Source organism: Scyliorhinus torazame, chromosome 1 (genome assembly GCF_047496885.1).
Source record: "Scyliorhinus torazame isolate Kashiwa2021f chromosome 1, sScyTor2.1, whole genome shotgun sequence".
NCBI classification, from domain to species: domain Eukaryota; kingdom Metazoa; phylum Chordata; class Chondrichthyes; order Carcharhiniformes; family Scyliorhinidae; genus Scyliorhinus; species Scyliorhinus torazame.
In genome coordinates this window covers 223,455,314-223,475,966 of record NC_092707.1, presented here as the reverse complement: position 1 = coordinate 223,475,966, position 20,653 = coordinate 223,455,314, and the positions used below count along the sequence as shown (strand labels likewise).

At 47.7% G+C, this 20,653-nt stretch overlaps 1 protein-coding gene across 8 annotated transcripts in view; it reads left to right on the top strand.

Moving 5' to 3' along the window:
* Positions 1-20,653, top strand: part of serac1 (serine active site containing 1) — a 256,450-nt gene that overhangs the window by 9,320 nt on the left and 226,477 nt on the right. For 7 of the 8 annotated variants that reach the window (XR_011945462.1, XM_072502719.1, XM_072502689.1 and 4 more), the window contains exon 3: positions 17,432-17,568. Coding sequence is in view for 7 of the 8 variants with exons in the window: in XM_072502719.1 (XP_072358820.1) it covers positions 17,432-17,568 (137 nt within the window). In the remaining variant the exon portion in view is untranslated. The remainder of the gene's footprint in view (positions 1-17,431; positions 17,569-20,653) is intronic. The other variant, XM_072502673.1, reaches the window with a different exon arrangement.

Here is a 20,653-nt window from a genome sequence, read left to right as displayed (position 1 = left end):
CGTCTCGTACGGTCTTCTCACCATCCATCCCCCAGCCCGTGGAACATTTCCTGCGTGTGATTAACACTCTATGTATAACAAACATCAAACATCCCCCTCACCCTCTCAAACTCTCAGTTTGAGTCCAACTTTTCAGTTTGAATAAAGGTCCAAGCCTCCTCAGGTGTTTCAAAATAGTGATGTTGATCCTTGAATGTGACCCACAATCGCGCTGGCTGCAGCATTCCGAATCTCACTCCTTTCCGGTGCAGCACCGCCTTGGCCCGGTTGAAACCCGATCTCTTTGCTACCGCCGTGCTCCAGTCCGGGTATATTCGGATCTCCGCATTCTCCCAGCTGCTGCTCCGCTCTTTCTTGGCCCATTTCAAGACCCTTTCTCTGTCCATATAACGGTGAAACCTCACCAGAATCGCCCTTGGTGGCTCATTAGCCTTGGGCCTCCTCGCCAGCACCCGGTGCGCCCCATCCAGCTCCAAAGGCCTCGAAGGAGCCTCCGCGCCCATCATCGACTCTAGCATCGTGCTCGCATATGCCCCGGCATCGGCCCCCTCCAATCCTTCAGGGAGACCCAGGATCCGAAGATTCTTTCTCCTCGACCTGTTCTCCAGGTCTTCAAATCTTCCCGCCCACCTTTTGTGCAGCGCCTCGTGCGCCTCCACCCTCACCGCCAGGCTCAAGATCTCATCCTCGTTCTCATTAACTTTTTTCTGCACCTCCTGGATCTTTACCTCGTGGGCCTTCTGGGTCATCCCTAATCCTTCAATCGGCGACAGCATAGGCGCCAGCATCTCTTTCCGCAGCTCCTCAAAACAGCGCTTAATGAACTCTCGCAGCTCTGGCCCGCCTTCCACTTTATCTCTGGCCGCCGCCATCTTGTTTTTCTTCCCTCGCTTCTCCCGTTGCTCCAACGCCGCTTTTTTGGCCATTTCACTTCTTGTCCGATCCATAAACAGCGGGGACCTCACACTCCCCTTCCCACACGGAACGTCTTCAAAAAAATTCCCGTTGGGGCTCTTCTAGAGAGCCCGAAAGCCTGTGATCGCAGGAGCTGCCGAATCGTGCGGCTTAGCTCCGCATCGCCGCAACTGGAAGCCCCTTGCCTCCTTATCAACCTGCCCTTATGCAAGATTATCTCACATCTCACCACTTTCAAAGCCTCTCGCAACACCAGTGATACTGCACAATCACTGTTGCCATCTTCATGCAGAACCCCAAAGCTGTTAGCCCCACATCCAAAATCTACGCCGGCCACCACACCGGCCACCTCTCCAAGACCTTATCCACCAGCTGCGGGGCATGGCCAGGGATGACAATGGCTGAATATTCCGCCTTCTCCACCCCGGCCAACAAGAAATTGATCTGTGAGTATATGTTATGGACTGGGAAAAAGAAAGAATATTCTCTGCCCCCCCAAATTCAAGACCCTCCACGTGTCTGCCCCCCTGATCTGCCACTACCTTCTCCATCTGAAACTGCACTCTCTTGTTAATCAGTATTGCCATCCCCGGGCCCTATTGTCAAAGGCCGAGTGAAACACCTGGTTTACTCAGCCCTTACGAAGCCGTACCTGGCCTTTCACCCACAAGTGGGTCTCCTGCAATGGCACCACATCGGCTTCAAGCCCTTCAGGTGAGCGAAAACTCTTGCCTGCTTTATTGGCTCTCCTAATACCCGCACATTCCACGTTAATTTCTGACTTGGGGTCTCTCACCTCCTGCCCCTCCCCTTCATATCAGCCATGTCCACTGAGGGATAATCCTACCCTCCACCTGGTTCCTGGAGCCAGAGCCCATCAAAGATGACACCCAGCCCCACCCCACGAATCGACCAAGAATTACCCCCAATCGCTGTCAGCCAACTGTACGCCCCCCCACATCCGAGAAAACCCTTCAACCACTTCCTCTCGAAATAGCTCCTCTCTTCAATCTCCCCCTCCCCCCACCATTACCACCTCTTTGGCAAACCAAAACCTGACTGCGAGATTTTGCAGCAGCCCCCCCCCCCCCCCCCCCCCCCCCCACACACACACACACACACACACACACTCGCACCCGTTCATCAGCCAACTCCAGTTTGCTAGCGAGGTGGCCCTGCCCGGGCCCCAACTGGCATCCGCAACAAAGGAACTAAAAATAATACCCCACACCCAAACCATCTACATCTACACCTAGCTCATCCTAAAACTGCCACTCTTTCCCCGACCTCCCCCCACCTCCGTACCTTCTCCAACCCACAATAACCTTAGGGGAGGAGAAAGGTGACCTGCACAACAAAAACGCCCCCAACACAAAATTTTACTTTAACCATGACATATGTACAAAGAAATTAAAGGACACAAACAGAAGAACAAACCCTCCTCAATCCAACCACAACAACGAAGTTCCAGTTCCCATCTCCATTCATTTCCAGTCCTTCAGCCTTCATGAAAACCTCTGCCTCCTCCGCCGTCTCAAAGAAATGGGGCTGGATTCTCCGTTTTGGAGATTTATATCCCCCACGCCGGTGTGAATACGGTCATCTTTTACGCCAAGATAACTGGTGTAAAACGGCACCGATTCCCCATTTTGTTGGGGGCTAGCAGGGAGGCAGCGTAGAGCTCCCAGCTCTAGCTGCCAATACGGCCCTCAGCACCTCTGGTTCTGAAGCTGTGCATGCGCACAGCGGCAACCTGTAGTGGCCGCTCTGTGCTCAATGGCGGACTCAGCCCACGGACCTGGAGCACTAAAGAAGTGCCCCCTTTCGGCTGCATGCGTGCCCCGGACCGCCCGCCCACAGTGCTCCCAGCCCCGAATGAAGCCCCCCCGAGTCCGCAGCCACCATGCGAGGTTCCCAGACGGTGTGAGCACACGTAACCCTCGCCATCGGGAACATGGCCGGTTGGGGACTGAGCATCGTGGGGGCTGGTGGGGCTGTGAATAATCGGCGCGGGATACTCTTAGAGTATGCTGCTTTTCAGGGGGCGGAGAATTCAAAATACGCCACCACTCCCAATATGGGGGTCAAAACGCCCATATCCTAGAGGGAGGGTTTCAGTTACTTGGATAATTGGAGCACATTCTGGGGAAGGTGGGACCTGTACAAATAGGATGGGTTACACCTGAACCCGAGGGGCACCAATATCCTGGGAGGGAAATTTGCTACAGCTCTTTCGGGGGGTTTAAACTAATTTGACAGGGGGATGGGAAACTGATTTGTAGTCCAGGAGATGGTGTTGCTGGAGTTCAGGAAGTTGAGGGTAGTGCGGTACTGAGGAACCGGGCCAAGTGTTAGATTTGGTTGTGGGAGAGCACTTTGGAGATAGTGACCACAATTCGGTGACTTTCACTATAGCAATGGAGAGGGATAGGAACATACGACAGGGCAAGGTTTATAACTGGGGGAAGGGGAATTACGATGCGATTAGGCAAGAATTGGGGAGCATAAGATGGAAACAGGGACTGTCAGGGATAGGCACAATTGAGATGTGGAGCTTGTTCAAGGAGCAAATACTGCGTGTCTTTGATATGTATGTCCCTGTCAGGCAGGGAGGAAATGGTCGAGTGAGGGAACCATGGTTTACAAAAGAGGTTGAATGTCTTGTCAAGAGGAAGAAGGAGGCATATGTAAGATGTGAAAACAAGGTTCAGTTAGGGCACTTGAGGGATGCAAGATAGCTAGGAAGGAGCTCAAGAAAGGGCTCAGGAGAGCGAGGACAGGTCATGATAAGTCCTTGGTGGGTAGGATCAAGGAAAACCCCAAGGCCTTTTACACTTGTGTGAGGAATAAAAGAATGGCCAAGGTGAAGTTAGGGCCGGTCAAGGACGGTAGTGGGAACGTGTGCATGGAGTTTGAAGATATAGGAGAGGCCCTAAATGAATACTTTTCTTCAGTGCTCACAAAGGAGAGGGGCCATGTTGTTGAGGAGGATAGTGTGATATAGGCTGGTAGGCTGGAGGAGGTAGATATTTGGAAGGAAGATGTGTTAGAAAGTTTGAGAAACCTGAGGATAGATAAGTCTCCTGGGCCTGATGGGATATATCCTAGAATTCTTTGGGAGGCGAGGGATGGGATTGCAGAGCCTTTGGCTTTGATCTTTATGTCCTCACTGTCTACAGGAATAGTGCCAGAAGACCGGAGAGAGGCGAATGTTGTCCCCTTGTTCAAGAAAGGGAATAGGTATAACCCTGGGAATTATAGGCTGGTTAGTCTCACTTCGGTATAGGTAAATTATTGGAAAGGGTCCTGAGGGATTGGATTTATGATCATTTGGAAAGATGCAGCTTAATCCAGGATAGTCAGCACGGATTTGTGAGGGGTAAGTCTTGCCTCACAAATTTGATTGTATTCTTTGAGGAGGTAACTAAGTACATCGATGAAGGTCGAGTAGTTGATGTCATATACATGGATTTTAGTAATGCGTTTGATAAGGTGCCCCATGGTCGGCTCATGCAGAAAGTAAGGAGGCATGGCATAGAGGGAAATTTGGCCGATTGGATCAGTAACTGATCCAGTAAACTGATCCATAGAAGACAAAGGGTGGTGGTAGATGGTAAATTTTCATCCTGGAGCCCAGTCACCAGTGGTGTACCCAGGGATCAGTGCTGGGTCCTCTGCTATTTGTGATTTTTATCAATGACTTGGATGATGGATTTGAAGGTTGGGTCAGTAAATTTGCTGATGACACCAAGCTTGGTGGAGTAGTGGATAATGTGGAGGGCTGTTGCAGGCTGCAAAGAGACATTGATAGGATGCAGAGCTGGGCTGAAAAGTGGCAGATGGAGTTTAACCCTGATAAGTGTGAGGTGATTAATTTTGGTAGGACAAATTTCAATGCGGATTACAGGGTTAACGGCAGGGTTCTGAAGAATGTCGAGAAGCAGAGAGATCTCGGAGTGCATGCCCATAAATCTCTGAAAATTGCCACCCAAGTGGATAGAGCCGTGAAGAAAGCCTATAGTGTGTTAGCATTTATTAACGGGGATTGAGTTTAAGAGCCGTGAGGTTATGCTGCAACTTATGCAGAGACAACCCCGGCAACTATAGACCGGTGACCCTCACGTCTGTAGTGGGTAAAGTCTTGGAGGGGATTATAAGAGACAAGATTTATAATCATCTAGATAGGAATAATATGATCAGGGATAGTCAGCATGGCTTTGTGAAGGGTAGGTCATGCCTCACAAACCTTATTGAGTTCTTTGAGAAGGTGACTGAACAGGTAGACGAGGGTAGAGCAGTTGATGTGGTGTATATGGATTTCAGCAAAGCATTTGATAAGGTTCCCCACGGTAGGCTATTGCAAAAAATACGGAGGCTGGGGATTGAGGGTGATTTAGAGATGTGGATCAGACATTGGCTAGCTGAAAGAAGACGGAGGGTGGTGGTTGATGGGAAATGTTCAGAATGGAGTACAGTCACAAGTGGAGTACCACAAGGATCTGTTCTGGGGCCGTTGCTGTTTGTCATTTTTATCAATGACCTAGAGGAAGGCGCAGAAGGGTGGGTGAGTAAATTTGCAGACGATACTAAAGTCGGTGGTGTTGTCGATAGTGTGGAAGGATGTAGCAGGTTACAGAGGGATATAGATAAGCTGCAGAGCTGGGCTGAGAGGTGGCAAATGGAGTTTAATGTAGAGAAGTGTGAGGTGATTCACTTTGGAAGGAATAATAGGAATGCGGAATATTTGGCTAATGGTAAAGTTCTTGAAAGTGTGGATGAGCAGAGGGATCTAGGTGTCCATGTACATAGATCCCTGAAAGTTGCCACCCAGGTTGATAGGGTTGTGAAGAAGGCCTATGGAGTGTTGGCCTTTATTGGTAGAGGGATTGAGTTCCGGAGTCGGGAGGTCATGTTGCAGCTGTACAGAACTCTGGTACGGCCGCATTTGGAGTATTGCGTACAGTTCTGGTCACCGCATTATAGGAAGGACGTGGAGGCTTTGGAGCGGGTGCAGAGGAGATTTACCAGGATGTTGCCTGGTATGGAGGGAAAATCTTAGGAGGAAAGGCTGATGGACTTGAGGTTGTTTTCGTTGGAGAGAAGAAGGTTAAGAGGAGACTTAATAGAGGCATACAAAATGATCAGGGGGTTGGATAGGGTGGACAGTGAGAGCCTTCTCCCGCGGATGGATATGGCTGGCACGAGGGGACATAACTTTAAACTGAGGGGTAATAGATATAGGACAGATGTCAGAGGTCGGTTCTTTACGCAAAGAGTAGTGAGGCCGTGGAATGACCTACCTGCTACAGTAGTGAACTCGCCAACATTGAGGGCATTTAAAAGTTTATTGGATAAACATATGGATGATAATGGTATAGTGTAGGTTAGATGGCTTTTGTTTCGGTGCAACATCGTGGGCCGAAGGGCCTGTACTGCGCTTTATTGTTCTAACTGTACAAGACCTTGGTTGGACCACATTTGGAGTATTGTGTGCAGTTCTGGTCACCTCATTATAGGAAGGATGTGGAAGCATTGGAAAGGGTGCCAAGGAGATTTACCAGGATGCTGCCTGGATTGGAGGGTAGGTCTTGTGAGGAAAGGTTGAGGGAGCTAGGGCTTTTCTCATTGGAGCGAAGGAGGATGAGAGATGACTTAATTGAGGTGCGTAAGGTGATGAGAGGGATAGATACAGTGGACGTTCAGCGACTTTTTCCTCGGGTGGATGTAGCTGTTGCAAGGGGGCATAACTATAAGGTTCATGGTGGAAGATATAGGAGGGATGTCAGAGGTAGGTTCTTTACTCAGTGGTTGGGGCGTGGAATGCATTCCCAGCTATGGTAGTGGAGTCGGACACTTCAGGAACTTTCAAGCGGTTATTGGATAGGCATATGGAGTGCACTAGAATGATTGATTGGGAGTAGGTTGATTTGATCTTAATTTCAGACTAGTTCGGCACAACATCATGGGCCGAAGGGCCTGTACTGTGCTGTACAGTTCTGTTTAAAACGGATTCTCCGCCCCGTCGCCGAACGCCATTTTGCCATCGGGGAACCGAGAATCCAGCCCATGGTCCCCAGAAGTATGCGTGACCCTCGGCCTTGCTGGGTAGGCCACCCTGAAATGCACTCTGTTCTTGAAAAGCGCTGACTTTGCTTTGTTAAAGGCCTTTGGAAATAGTGGATGCATTGGTGGTCATCTTCTGGGATTTTATAGGTTCTGGAACAGTCCCTGCAAATTGGAGGGTAGCTCGCGTCACCCCAATATTCAAAAAGGGAGGTAGAGAGAAAGCAGGGAATTATAGACCAGTCGGCCTAATGTCAGTAGTGGGGAAAATTCTTGAATCCATTATCAAGGACTTTATAGCGGAACAATTTGGAAAGCAGTAGCAGGATTAGTCAGAGTCAACAAGGATTTATGAAGGGAAAATCATGCTTGGCAAATCTGTTGGAATTCTTTGAAGATGTAACCAGTACAATTAACAAGGGGAGCCAGTCGATGTGGTATATTTGGACTTTCAGAAGGCTTTTGACAAAGTCTCGCATAAGAGATTATTGTGTGAAAGCGCACGAGATTGGGGGAAATGTATTGAGGTGGATAGAAAACTGGTTGGCAGAGTAGGAATTAATGGGTCCTTTTCAAATTGGCAGGCAGTAACTGGTGGGGTATCACAGGGATCGGTGTTGGGACCCCAGTTATTCACAATATATATTAATGATTTGGATGATGGAACAAAATGTAACATCTCAAAGTTTGCAGATGATATCAAGTTAGGTGGGCGAGTGAACTGTGATGAGGATGCAGGGATCCTACAGCATGATCTGGACAGGTTGGGCGAGTGGGCAAATCAATGGCAGAGGCAGTATAATTTGGATAAGTGTGAGGTTATTCACTTTGGAAGCAAAAACAGGAAGGCAGATTACTACCTGAATGGTTGTAAATTGGGAGAGGGGAGTGTGCAGCGGGACCTGGGTGTCCTTGTGCACTAGTTGCTGAAGGTAAGCATGTAGGTGCAGCAGGTGGTAAAGAAGACTAATGGTATGTTGGCCTTCATTGCGAGAGGTTTTGGGTATCGAAGCAGGGATGTGTTGCTGCAATTATACAGGGCCTTGGTGAGGCCACACCTGGAGTATTGTGTGCAGTTTTGGTCTCCTTCTCTGAGGAAGGATGTTCTTGGTCTCGAGGGAGTGCAGCGAAGGTTTACCAGACTGATTCCAGGGATGGCGGGACTGTCGTATGAGGAGAGATTGACTAGGTTGGGATTGTTCTCACTGGAGTTCAGAAGAATGAGGGAGGATCTCATAGAGACTTATAAAATTCTAATCGGACTAGACAGGGTAGATGCAGGGAAGATGTTACCAATGATGAGCGTGTCCAGAACCAGGGTTCACAGTCTGAGGATTCCGGGTAAACCATTTCGGACAGAGGTGTGGAGACCTTTCTTCACCCAAAGAGTGGCGAGCCTGTGGATTCATTACCACAGGAAGTAGTTGATGCTAAAACTTTGAATATACTCAAGAGGCGGCTACATTCAAGAGGCGGCTGGATATAGCATTTGGGGAGAATGGGATCAAAGGCTATGGGGAGAAAGCAGGATTAGGCTGTTGAGTTGGATGATGAGCCATGATCGTGATGAATGGCGGAGCAGGCTCGAAGGGCCAAAAGGCCTCCCCCTGCTCCTATCTTCTATGTGTCTAGGTATGTATCACACCTTCTCATCAGCTCCACCGTGACATCCTGCAATATACAAATATCTCTGTCTTCCAACCTTGCCTCCCGATTCTGCTTGGCCCATCTCGAGACCTTCTCCTTCATCTGATAACTGCGAAAGCAGACAATCACAGCTCTTGGTGGCTCATTTGCTCGTGGTTTCGGCTGGAGTGACCGGTGGGCCCCATCCAGCTTGAAAGTGGGTAGGTCATTCTCTTCCTCCCCCAACTAACTTTGTGAGCATCTTCCAAAATATGGGGGGCATGGTAACACAGTTGCTTCACAGTTCCAGGTTCCCAGATTCGATTCCCAGCTTGGGTCACTGTCTGCGTGGAGTCTGCACGTTCTCCCCGTGTCTGCGTAGGTTTCCTCCGCGTACTCCGGTTTCCTCCCACAGTCCAAAGTTGTGCAGGTTAGGCAGATTGGCCATGCTAAATTGCCCTTAGTGTCCAAAAAGGTTAGGTGGGGTTGCTGGGTTATGGGGATATGGTGAAGGTGTGGGCTTAAGTAGGGTGCTCTTTCCTAGTGCTGGTGCAGACTCGATGGGCTGAAAGGCCTCCTTCTGCATTGTAAATTCTATGATTCTATGTTTGCGGTTGACTGCAAAATGTTCAGAACCATTCATGACTCCTCAGATAATGTGCAAATGCAGCAAGACCTGGACAATAACAAACAAAGAACAAAGAAAATGACAACACAGGAATAGGCCCTTCGGACTTCCCAGCCTGCTCTGATCCAGATCCTTTATCGAAACCTGTCTTCTATTTTCCAAGGATCTACTTCCCTCTGTTCCCTGTCCATTCATGTATCTGTCTAGATGCATCTTAAATGATGCTATCGTGCCCGCCTCGACCACCTCCGCTGGCAAGACGTTCCAGGCACCCACCACCCTCTGCGTGAAAAACTTTCCACGCACATCTCCCTTAAACGTTCCCCCTCTCACCTTGAAATCGTGATCCCTTGTAATTGACACCCCCACTCTTGGAAAAAGCTTGTTGCTATCCACCCTGTCCATATCTCTCTCAATTTTGTAGACCTCAATCCAGTCCCCCCTCAACCTCCTTCTTTCCCAACGAAAACAATCCTAATCTACTCAATCTTTCTTCATAGCTAGCACCCTCCATACCAGGCAACATCCTGGTGAACCTCCTCTGCACCCCCTCTAAAGCATCCGCATCCTTCTGGTAATGTGGCGACCAGAACTGCACGCAGTATTCCAAATGTGGCCTAACCAAAGTCCTATACAACTGTAACATGACCTGCCGACTCTTGTACTCAATACCCCATCCGATGAAGGAATGCATGCTGTATGCCTTCTTGACCACTCTATCGACCTGCATTGCCACCTTCAGGGTACAATGGACCTGAACTCCCAGATCTCTCTGTACATCAATTTTCCCCAGGACTCTTCCATTGACCGTATAGTCCGCTCTTGAATTAGATCTTCCAAAATGCATCACCTCGCATTTGCCTGGATTGAACTCCATCTGCCATTTCTCTGCCCAATTCTCCAATCTATCTATATTTTGCTGTATTCTGACAGTCCTCCTCGCTATCTGCAACTCCACCAATCTTCGTATCATCTGCAAACTTGCTAATCAGACCACTTATACCTTCGTCCAGATCATTTATGTATATCACAAACAACAGTGGTCCGAACACGGATCCCTGTGGAACACCACTAGTCACCTTTCTCCATTTTGAGACACCCCCTTCCACCACTACTCTCTGTCTCCTGTTGCCCAGCCAGTTCTTTATCCATCTAGCTAGTACACCCGGAACCCCATAAGACTTCACTTTTTCTATCAACCTGCCATGGGAAACTTTATCAAACGCCTTACTGAAGTCCATGTATATGACATCTACAGCCCTTCCCTCATCAATTAACTTTGTCACTTCCTCAAAGAATTCTATTAGGTTTGTAAGACATGACCTTCCCTGCACAAAACCATGTTGCCTATCACTGATAAGTCTATTTTCTTCCAAATGTGAATAGATCCTATCCCTCAGTATCTTCTCCAATAGTTTGCCTACCACTGACGTCAAGCTAAAAAGGGTCTCTAATTCCCTGGATTATCCCTGCTACCCTTCTTAAACAAAGGGACAACATTAGCAATACTCCAGTCCTCCGGGACCTCACCCGTGCTCAAGGATGCTGCAAAGATATCTGTTAAGGCCCCAGCTATTTTGTCCCTCGCTTCCCTCAGTAACCTGGGATAGATCCCATCCGGACCTGGGACTTGTCCACCTTGATGCCTTTTAGAATACCCCAAACTTCCCCCTTCCTTATGCCGACTTGACCTAGAGTATTTAAACATCCATCCCGAGCCTCATGTCCTTCATGTCCCTCTCCTTGGTGAATATTGATGCAAAGTACTCATTAAGAATCTCACCCATTTCCTCTGACTCCACGCATAAATTCCCTCTTTTGTCTTGAGTGGGCCAATCCTTTCTCTAGTTATCCTCTTGCTCCTGATATATAAATAAAAGGCTTTGGGATTTTCCTTAACCCTGTTGGCCAAAGATATTTCATGACCCCTTTTAGTCCTCTTTATTGCGCCTTTGAGAGTTGCGCCCGTCATCCATGGTTCCCTAATCTTGCCATTTCTATCCCTCATTTTCACAGGGACATGTCTGTCCTGCACTCTAATCAATCTTTCCTTAAAAGACTCCCACATTTCAAATGTGGATTTACCTTTAAACAGCTGCTCCCAATCCACATTCCCTAGCTCCTGCCGAATTTTGTTGTACTTGGCCTTTCCCCAATTTTGCACTCTTCCTTTAGGACGACTCTCGTCTTTGTCCATGAGTATTCTAAAACTTACGGAATTGTGATCGCTATTCCCAAAGTAATCACCGACTGAAACTTTAACCACCTGGCCGGGATCATTCCCCAATACCAGGTCCAGTATGGCCCCTTCCCGAGTTGGACTATTCACATACTGCTCTAAAAAAAACTCTCCTGGATGCTCCTTACAAATTCTGCTCAATCTACACCTCCAACACTACATTCAATGTTGGGGAAGTTAAAATCTCCCATCATGACCACCCTATTGCTCCTAAATTTTTCTATAATCTGTCTACGTATTTGTACCTCGACTTCACGTTCGCTTTTGGGAGGCCTGTAGTAAAGTCCCAACAATGTTACTGCACCCTTCCTATTTCCTAGCTCTACCCATATTGCCTCAGTGCTCGAATCCTCCATCGTGCCCTCCTTAATCACAGCTGTGATATCATCTCTGACCAGTAATGCCACTCCTCCACCCCTTTTACCTCCTCCTCTATCCCTCCTGAAGCATCTATACCCTGGGATATTTAGTTGCCAGTCTTGCCCTTCCCTCAACCAAGTCTCAGTAATACCAATAACATCATATTCCCAGGTACTAATCCAAGCCCTGAGTTCATCTGCCTTACCTACTACACTTCTTGCATTAAAACAAATGCACCTCAGACCACCTGTCCCTTTGCATTCTTCATCTCTTCTCTGTCTACTCTTCCCCTTGAAGAGTTTATTATCTAGTACCTTACTGGCTTTAGTTGCTGCCTCTTTACTGACCTCTAACTTCCTAATCTGGTTCCTTGGGCTGACATTCGAACCATACAAGTGCCAGGCAATGACCATCTACAAGAGAGGATCTAACCACTGCCCCATGACATTCAATGGCATTACCATCGCTGAATCCCCCACAATCAACATCCTGGGGGTTACCATTGATCAGAAACTGAAATGGACTAGCCACATTAATACTGTGGCTACCAGGAAAGGTCAAAGACTAGGAATCTACGGCGTGTAACTCGCCACCTGACACCCCACCCCACCCCAAGCATGTCCACCATCTATAAAGCATAAGTCAAGAGTGTAATGGAATACTCTCCACTTGCCTGGATGATTTCCGCTCCAACAACACTCAATGTTGCTCAAGACCATCCAGGACAAAGTCCGCTTGATTGCTCCCCTTCCACAAACATTCAAACCCTCCACCACCGACAAAAAGTGGCAGCCGTGTGTACCATCTACAAGATGCACTGCAGTAACTCACCAAAGTTCCTCAGACACCATCTTCCAGACCCACAACCACTACCACCGAGAAGGACAAGAGCAGCAGATACCTGGGAACCCCACCACCTGGAGGTTCACCTCCAAGTCACTCACCACACTGACTTGGAAATATATCGCCACTCCTTCACTGTCGCTGGGGCAACATCCTGGAATATCTTCCCGAACAGCACAGTGGGTGTACCTACACCTCCAGGACTGCAGCAGTTCAAGAAGGCAACTCGCAGGAGCAGCACGGTGGCGCAGTGAGTAGCGCCTAGGTCCCAGCTTCGATCCCGGCTTTCAGTCACTGTCCGTGTGGAATTTGCACATTCTCCCCGTGTTTGCTTGGGTTTCGCACCCACAGCCTAAAACTGTGCATGGTATGTGGATTTGCCACGCTAAATTGCCCCTTAATTGGAAAAAATGATTGGGTATGCGAAATTAAAAAAACAAACTCACCACCACTTTCTGAAGGGCAACTGGGGATGAGCAATAAATGCTGGCCTAACCAGCTTACTGCCTTGCTTTAATATGTGGATTTGCTAAAAAGTGATCCTACCCATTGTGGGCAGGATTCACCTTGCAACGTCTCGCAAGGCATTGTGAGCCGGGTCTCCGGCTTTCAACGGCCATGCTGAGCTGCTTTTCCGGTACAGCGTGGCTGGAGGATTGAGCCCATAGCTGCAGAATAAACAGGTGCCAATTTAAGACTGAGGTGAGGAGGAATTTCTTCTCTGAGAGGGTTCTGAGTCTTTGGAACTCCTTGCCACAGAAAGCTGTGGGGGCAGAGTCCATAGGCATATTTAAGGCTGAGATAGATTCTTGATCTATAAGGGAATCCAGGATTGCGGGGAAAGGGCAGGAATTGCGCAGAAGGAATTTTGCATCAGCCATGATCTTATTGAATAGCGAAGCAGGCTTGAGAGGCTGAACGGCCTACTTCTGTTCATATTTATTTCTTGTGGTTCTTATGTAGTTGCCTCCACTGCTCTAGCTCTCTTGTATGCTTCAAAATCGGTCCAATGAAAACAATGAGGTAATCCAGAAACTACTGGGGAGAAACAACGCCCCTATAGTGTTTACCTCAGTTACAAGATATCACTATCCAAGCACAATGCTGATGGAAATATCCTTCGGACTTCCCAAGGTAAGACACAGAAAGCAGGCGAACGTCAGTCATATGTGGACCACAAAGCCTGGAAGAGATTCCACGATGTCCTGAGATCTGCCTAGCGGCACAAGTGCACTGCTCCATCCCCAATTTTTAGTGCCGGGGGGGGGTCAACACTCCTCACAAACAAGGCCCAAATTCTGAAAAATGGGCAGGATACTTTAACCACATCCTCAATGGGCATTCATCCATCAATGAAGGAGTAATCAACAGGTTGCCAACAACTGATCTCTCAATAGCCCTCCCATGCAGTTAGGAATAACAAATTCAATCAAACGCCTGTCTCATGCTAAAGCTCCAGGACATAATGTTATCCTACCTGAGGCTTATAGCTGCGAGGAGGATTGTATTCCTTGGAACAGAGAATGCTGAGGGGTGACATTTAAAACCAAATAAATACATTTAGAGTACCCAATTCTTTTTTTTTCAAATTAAAGGACAATTTAACGTGGCCAATTCACCTACCCTGCACATCTTTTGGGTTGTGGGGGTGAGACCCACGCAGACACGGGGAGAATGTGCAAACTCGACACCTACAGTGACCCAGAGCCGGGTTCGAACCTGGGACCTCGGTTCCGTGAGGCAGCAGTGGTAGCCACTGCACACCATGCTGTCCCAGCCGAGGGGTGACATGATTGACGTATAGAAAATTATGGGGTAGAGATAGAGTAGACAGGAGGAAACTGTTTCCCTTGGCAAAGAGTTCAAAAACCAGGGGTCATAGATTCAAGCTAAGTGGAAGAAAGATGAGTGAAGACCTGAGGAAAAAAATTTTTATGCAGATGGTGGTAGGAGTCTGGAATTCACTGCCTGAGTTGGTGGTGGAGGCAGAGATCCTAAACTCTTTTAAAATGTACCTGGAGCTTAGAGCCTTAAGTGCTCTAAGCTCCAGGGCTATGGGCCGTGTGCAGGATGATGAGATTAGAAAGGGCACCTAGGTGTCCGAGTTGGCATGGATATGATGTGCCGAATGGCCCCACCTGCTCTGTATTGTTTCTATGGTTATAAGGTTGAAGGTCAATGCCTGGTCAAAAAGCAAAAGCTCACTGAACTCTATCAGCCTTTATGGGATCAAGGAGCCATCTGGCAAGGATACAAATATGCCTCCATTGTCCACCTGTACAACAGAAAGGAATGAGCCAATCTTGCAATAACGGTGGAGGAAAGCCATCCCTCTCCATTGCAGGCCATATCTTCGCTAGAATCTTTCTGAACTACTTGGTGTAATATCTCGACCTACATCTGCTGCCAGAGAGTCAGTGAATTTCAGAAAAGGTTGAGGAACCACTGATATTGCGTTTACAGTTGGACAGGTTTAGGAGAAATTACAAGAATGGACCTTCACACAGCACTTGTTGACCTGATCAAGACCTTTGATACCGTCAGCTGTGAGAGCCTTTGGAAGGTAATGGACAAATTTGACTGGTGTGAGAAATTTATCACAATGGTTTGACAATTCCATGATGGCATGCTTAATTAATGGAGTTGCTATTGGAGTTAAACAATGCTGCATGCTAGCGCTAACCCTCTTCTCTGTTTTTCATAATCTTCAATGTCTTCCATGATTGTGATCCTGGCATCAAAATCAGGTGTTACATTGATGGGAAGCTGCTCAATCTGAGATGACTCCAGGCAGCGTCCAAGGTATCAAAGGACATCCCTCGCGGTTTCCTGTTTGCTGATGGCTGACGTGCAGTGTAACATTGACTCATATTTCAATGCATGTGACAACTTAAGTCTTACAATCAGCACATCAGAAATTGAAGTAATGTACCAACCTACTCCGCGCCCAACCGAAACCCAAGGTTTCAGTCCATGACCAGAACTTGTCAGTGATGGATATATTCACTTATCTCAGCAGCACGCTCTATTCAGCTGTCTGTGTTGATCACAAAACACATAAAAGAATTGCCAAAGCATGTACAGCCTTCAGCAGACTTCAGAATCTGCTGACTAACACGAGTCTGGAGAGCAACAGTCCTACTCACTCTGCTCTATTCGTGCGAAGCTTGACCTGTGCACTAATGTCACACCACAAAGCTCAGCGACTTTCACTTGAGCTGCCTTTGGAATCTTTTGAAGATCAGATGGCAGGGCAAAATATCAGGCTCTCACCTGAGCTAGCATGCCAAGTCTCCAGACCATATTGAGACAGTCACAACTCAGTTGTGTCTGTCATGTTGCCAGAATACTTGACACTTGCTTACTAAAGTGCATCTCCTTTGTCGAGCTTGAATTTGGGGTGCTCTCTCATGGTGATCAAAAAGTACTATAAGGACACTAGAGTTTTGATATCAACTTTGAGAACTAGGAGAATCTCGGCCAATATCGCTGTTGCTTTTGGATGCAGATTGGCCTTGGCAGACACAGATCAAGAAGAGCTATACTGGAACAATTTGGCAAAAGATACAGCTAAGTTTGGTGCACAAACCTTCAGTGCTGCAGCTGGGATGTTGTCAGGCCCATTGCTTTTGTTGGTGTACAGTGCCTGGCCTTTTCTTGATATCACGTGGAATTAATTGAATTGTTTGAAGACTGGCAGCTGTGATGGTGGGACCTCCGGAAGATGTCCAAGATGGGCTATCCATTCAGCGTTGGTTTAAAATGGTTGCAAATGTCTTTGCCTTGTCTTTTGTATTGGCTTTCCAGCTGTACCATCATTGAGAATGGGATATTTTTGGACACTCCTCCTCTAGTTAGCTGTTTAATTATCCATCACCATCATGACTCGATGCGCTGAACTGCAGAGCTTTGATCTAATGCATGTTGTTCTCTATATAGCATACTGCTTCTGTAGTTTAACATGCATATCACCCTGTGTTGTAGCTTAGTCAGGTTGGCACCTCACTATTAGCTTGGCTGGTGATGTTCTTGACATGCCTTCCTACACTTATCATGGGACGAAGGTTGACCTTGGCTTGATGGTAATAGTAGAACGAGGGATATGCCAGACCATGAGGTTACAGATTATGTTTGGGTGTCCTCATTGCCTCATGGATGCCTAATTTTGATCTGCTAGGTCTGTTCTGAAAAGATGTACCTACGACAAATAGATTGAAGTCTTTTTTTAAATAAATTTAAGAGTACCCAATTATTTTTGTTCCAATTAAGGGGCAATTTAGCATAGCCAATCCAGCTACCCTGCACATCTTTGGGTTGTGGGATGAAACCCACGCAGACACCGGGAGAATGTACAAACACGACACAGACATTGACCCAGGCGCCGTCGGCAGTAGTGCTGACCACTGCGCCACCATGCTGCCCTAGATTGGTGAAGTCAAGATATGGAAATTGAAGCCCCCCCCCCCCATATTCTATGCCTTGGCTACCTTTAAAGTTTTGAAGTTACTTTTCTATGTATTGGGATCATATTGAAGTATATAAAACTCCAGTTTGCAATGATTTACTTGGGCCTTGGTTTCAAGCACTGAAGGACCATTTTAATTTGTTGCATTTTCAAGAATGTAAATGAGCTCACAGAAAGCTAACATGTAGTTATGCAAGCTATTACAAATTGATTGGATGATTAACGTAAGCACGTAGGCATTGAAAAGAGTGTGTTGAAATTAATTAATCTGTCATTTCTTGCTTACAAATAGCAGCTGCATCTTTATTACCTACGAAATCCTGGCCCTGGGAGAAAGTGTGACTCTTGACACACAGGCTGTGGAACAAGAGAAATTGAAATCTTATATTTATGTGTACACCATTCCACTAGAACCGCAAGGATTGGAGGGTGAGTCCTACTGTTTACATTAAGTTCACTCTGTTTTTATTACTTTTCAATAAATTTAGAATACCCAATTCATTTTTTCCAATTAAGGGGCAATTTTTAGCGTGGCCAATCCACCTACCCTGCACATCTTTGGGTTGTGGGGGCGAAACCCACGCAAACACTGGGAGAACCTGGGACCTCGGCGCTGTGAGACAGCAGTGCTAACCACTGTGCCTCCGTGCTGCCCTCACTCTCCACTGTTTTTAAAGATAGAGTCCTGCAAGTGCAGGAAGGCATGCCAAGAACAGCACCAGCTAAAGGTGAGGTGCCAACCTGATGAAGCTACAACACGGGATGATATGCATGTTAAACAGCAGAAGCAGCATGCTATGTACAGAACAAAATGCATTAGATCAAAGTTCGGGGTGGCATGATGGCACAGTGGTTAGCACTGCTACCTCACAGTGCCAGGGACCTGGATTCAATTCCGGACTTGGGTGACTGTGTGAAGTTTGTACTTTCTCTCATGTCTGCGTGGGTTTCCTCCAGGCGCTCTGGTTTTTTACAGTCCAAAGATGTGCAGGTTAGGTGGATTGACCATGATAAAATTAGGTGGGGTTAGGGCACGAGAGTGGGCAAAATGCTCTTTCAGAGGGCCGCTGCAGACTCAATAGGCCGAATGGCTTCCTTCTGCACAGTAGGGATTCTATGAAAGTTCTGCAGTCCTGACGCATCAAGTCATGAATGTGGTGGATAATTAAACAACTAACTAGAGGATGAGTCTCCGAAAATATCCCCATCCTCAATGATGGTGAAGCCAGCCAACTAATGCAAAAGTCACCCCTGTTAGTATTCACACACTTCCATGGATCTTATAATTTCTGAACTACAGTCACGCATATCATTGTGAAAAACAATTTCTTTTTAGAAAATATTTTATTAAGGCATTTATAATTTTAACACTTTTAAACAGAAAGACCCCCCCCCCCCCACATCGCCCACACTTGTCCTCCACCTCCTCAAAAAACCTGCTCACAACCTGGGCCACAGTCATATGAGCCCTGTGGACTACCTTAAATTGGATCAGGCTGAGCCTGGCACACAACGAGGATGCATTAACTCTCCTCAGGGCCTCCTCCCATAACCCGACTTCCAACTCCACTGCTAACTCCTCCTCCCACTTCCTTTTCACCTCCCCTATTCAAACCCTTTCCCACTCCGTCAGTTCCTTTTGTATTTCCGAGACCTTCCCCTTCCCAACCCCTGTTTTTGACATCTCCTCATCCTATAGCCCCTTAGTGTGAGGCCCGGGACCTGCCTACGAACAAAATCCCACGCTTGCAAATACCGGAACCCATTCCTACCTGGCAACTCAAACTCCTCCTCTAGCTCCTCCAAACTCGGGAAACTCTCCTCAATAAAAAGATTTCCCAATTTCTCAATCCCTGCCTGCTGCCACCTCCTAAAGCTCCTGTCCAGCTGCCCCGGAGCGATCCGGTGGTTGTCACAGATTGGTGACCACACCAATGCCCCCTCCAGTCCCATGTGCTGCCTCCATTGTCCCCACACTCTCGGGACTGCCACCACCACCGGTGTTGTGGAGTACTGAGCCGGCGAGAACGGCAAAGGTGCCATTAACAAAGCCTTCAGACTCGTGCCCTTGCAAGATGCCGCCTCTACCCGCTCCCACACCGACCCCTCCCCCACTACGCACTTCGTAACCATCGATATGTTAGCTGCCCAGTAATAGTTGATAAAGTTGGAAGGGCCAGCATCCCCTCCCCGCGCCCCCGCTCAAGTAGCACCACCTTCACCTGCAGTGTTTTAACGGCCCAGACAAAATCCGAGGTCGCCGCATTCATCTTCCTAAAAAACGGTCCGGATGAAAATTGGAAGACACTGAAAAACGAACAGAAACCTCGGGAGGACTGTCATGTTCACAGTCTGGACCCTCCCCGCCAATGACAGTGGGAGCACGTCCCACCTTCAGAGGTCCCTTTTCATCTATTCTATTAATCTGACAAAATTTAATTTGTGAAGCTGGCCCCCATCCTGTGCCACCTGATTCCTCAGGTCCCTAAAACTCCGTTCAACCACCTTGAAAGGCATCTCCCTCAATCTCCTCTCCTGCCCCCTTGCCTGGATCGCAAAAACCACGCTCTTGCCCATATTCAATTTAGAACACATGGAACATAGAACATAGAACCGTACAGCACAGAACAGGCCCTTCGGCCCTCGCTGTTGTGCCGAGCATTGTCCGAAATCAAGATCAAGCTATCCCACTCCCTGTCATTCTGGTGTGCTCCATGTGCCTATCCAATAACTGCCTGAAAGTTCCTAAAGTGTCCGACTCCACTATCACAGCAGGCAGTCTATTCCACACCTTAATCACTTTGAGTAAAGAACCTACCTCAGACATACCTCCTATATCTCCCACCCTGAATCTTATAGTTATGCCCTCTTGTAACAGCTACATCCACCCGAGGAAATAGTCTCTGAACGTCCATTCTATCTATCCCCCTCATTATCTTATAAACCTCTATTAAGTCGCCTCTCGTCCTCCTCCGCTCCAAAGAGAAAGGCCCCAGCTCCCTCAACCTTTCCTCAAAAGACCTATCCTGCAAACCAGGCAGCATCCTGGTAAATCTCCTTTGCACCCTTTCCAATGCTTCCACATCCTTCCTATAATGAGGTGACCAGAACTGCACACTACTCCAAATGTGGTCTCACCAGGGTCATGTATAGTTGCAGCATAACCCCGCGGCTCTTAAACTCAAGCCCCCTGTTAATAAACACTAAAAGCCTCCTTCACGGCTCTATCCACTTGAGTGGCAACCTTCAGAGATCTGTGGACATGAACCCCAAGATCGCTCTGTTCCTCCACTTTCCTCAGAACCCTGCCGTTGACCCTGTAATCTGCATTTTTTTCTACCAAAATGAATCACCTCGCACTTACCAGGGTTAAACACCATCTGCCATTTTTCGGCCCAGCTCTGCATCCTATCAATGTCTCTTTGCAACCTACAACAGCCCTCCACCTCATCCACTACTCCACCAATCTTGGTGTCATCAGCAAATTTACTGACCCACCCTTCAGCCCCCTCCT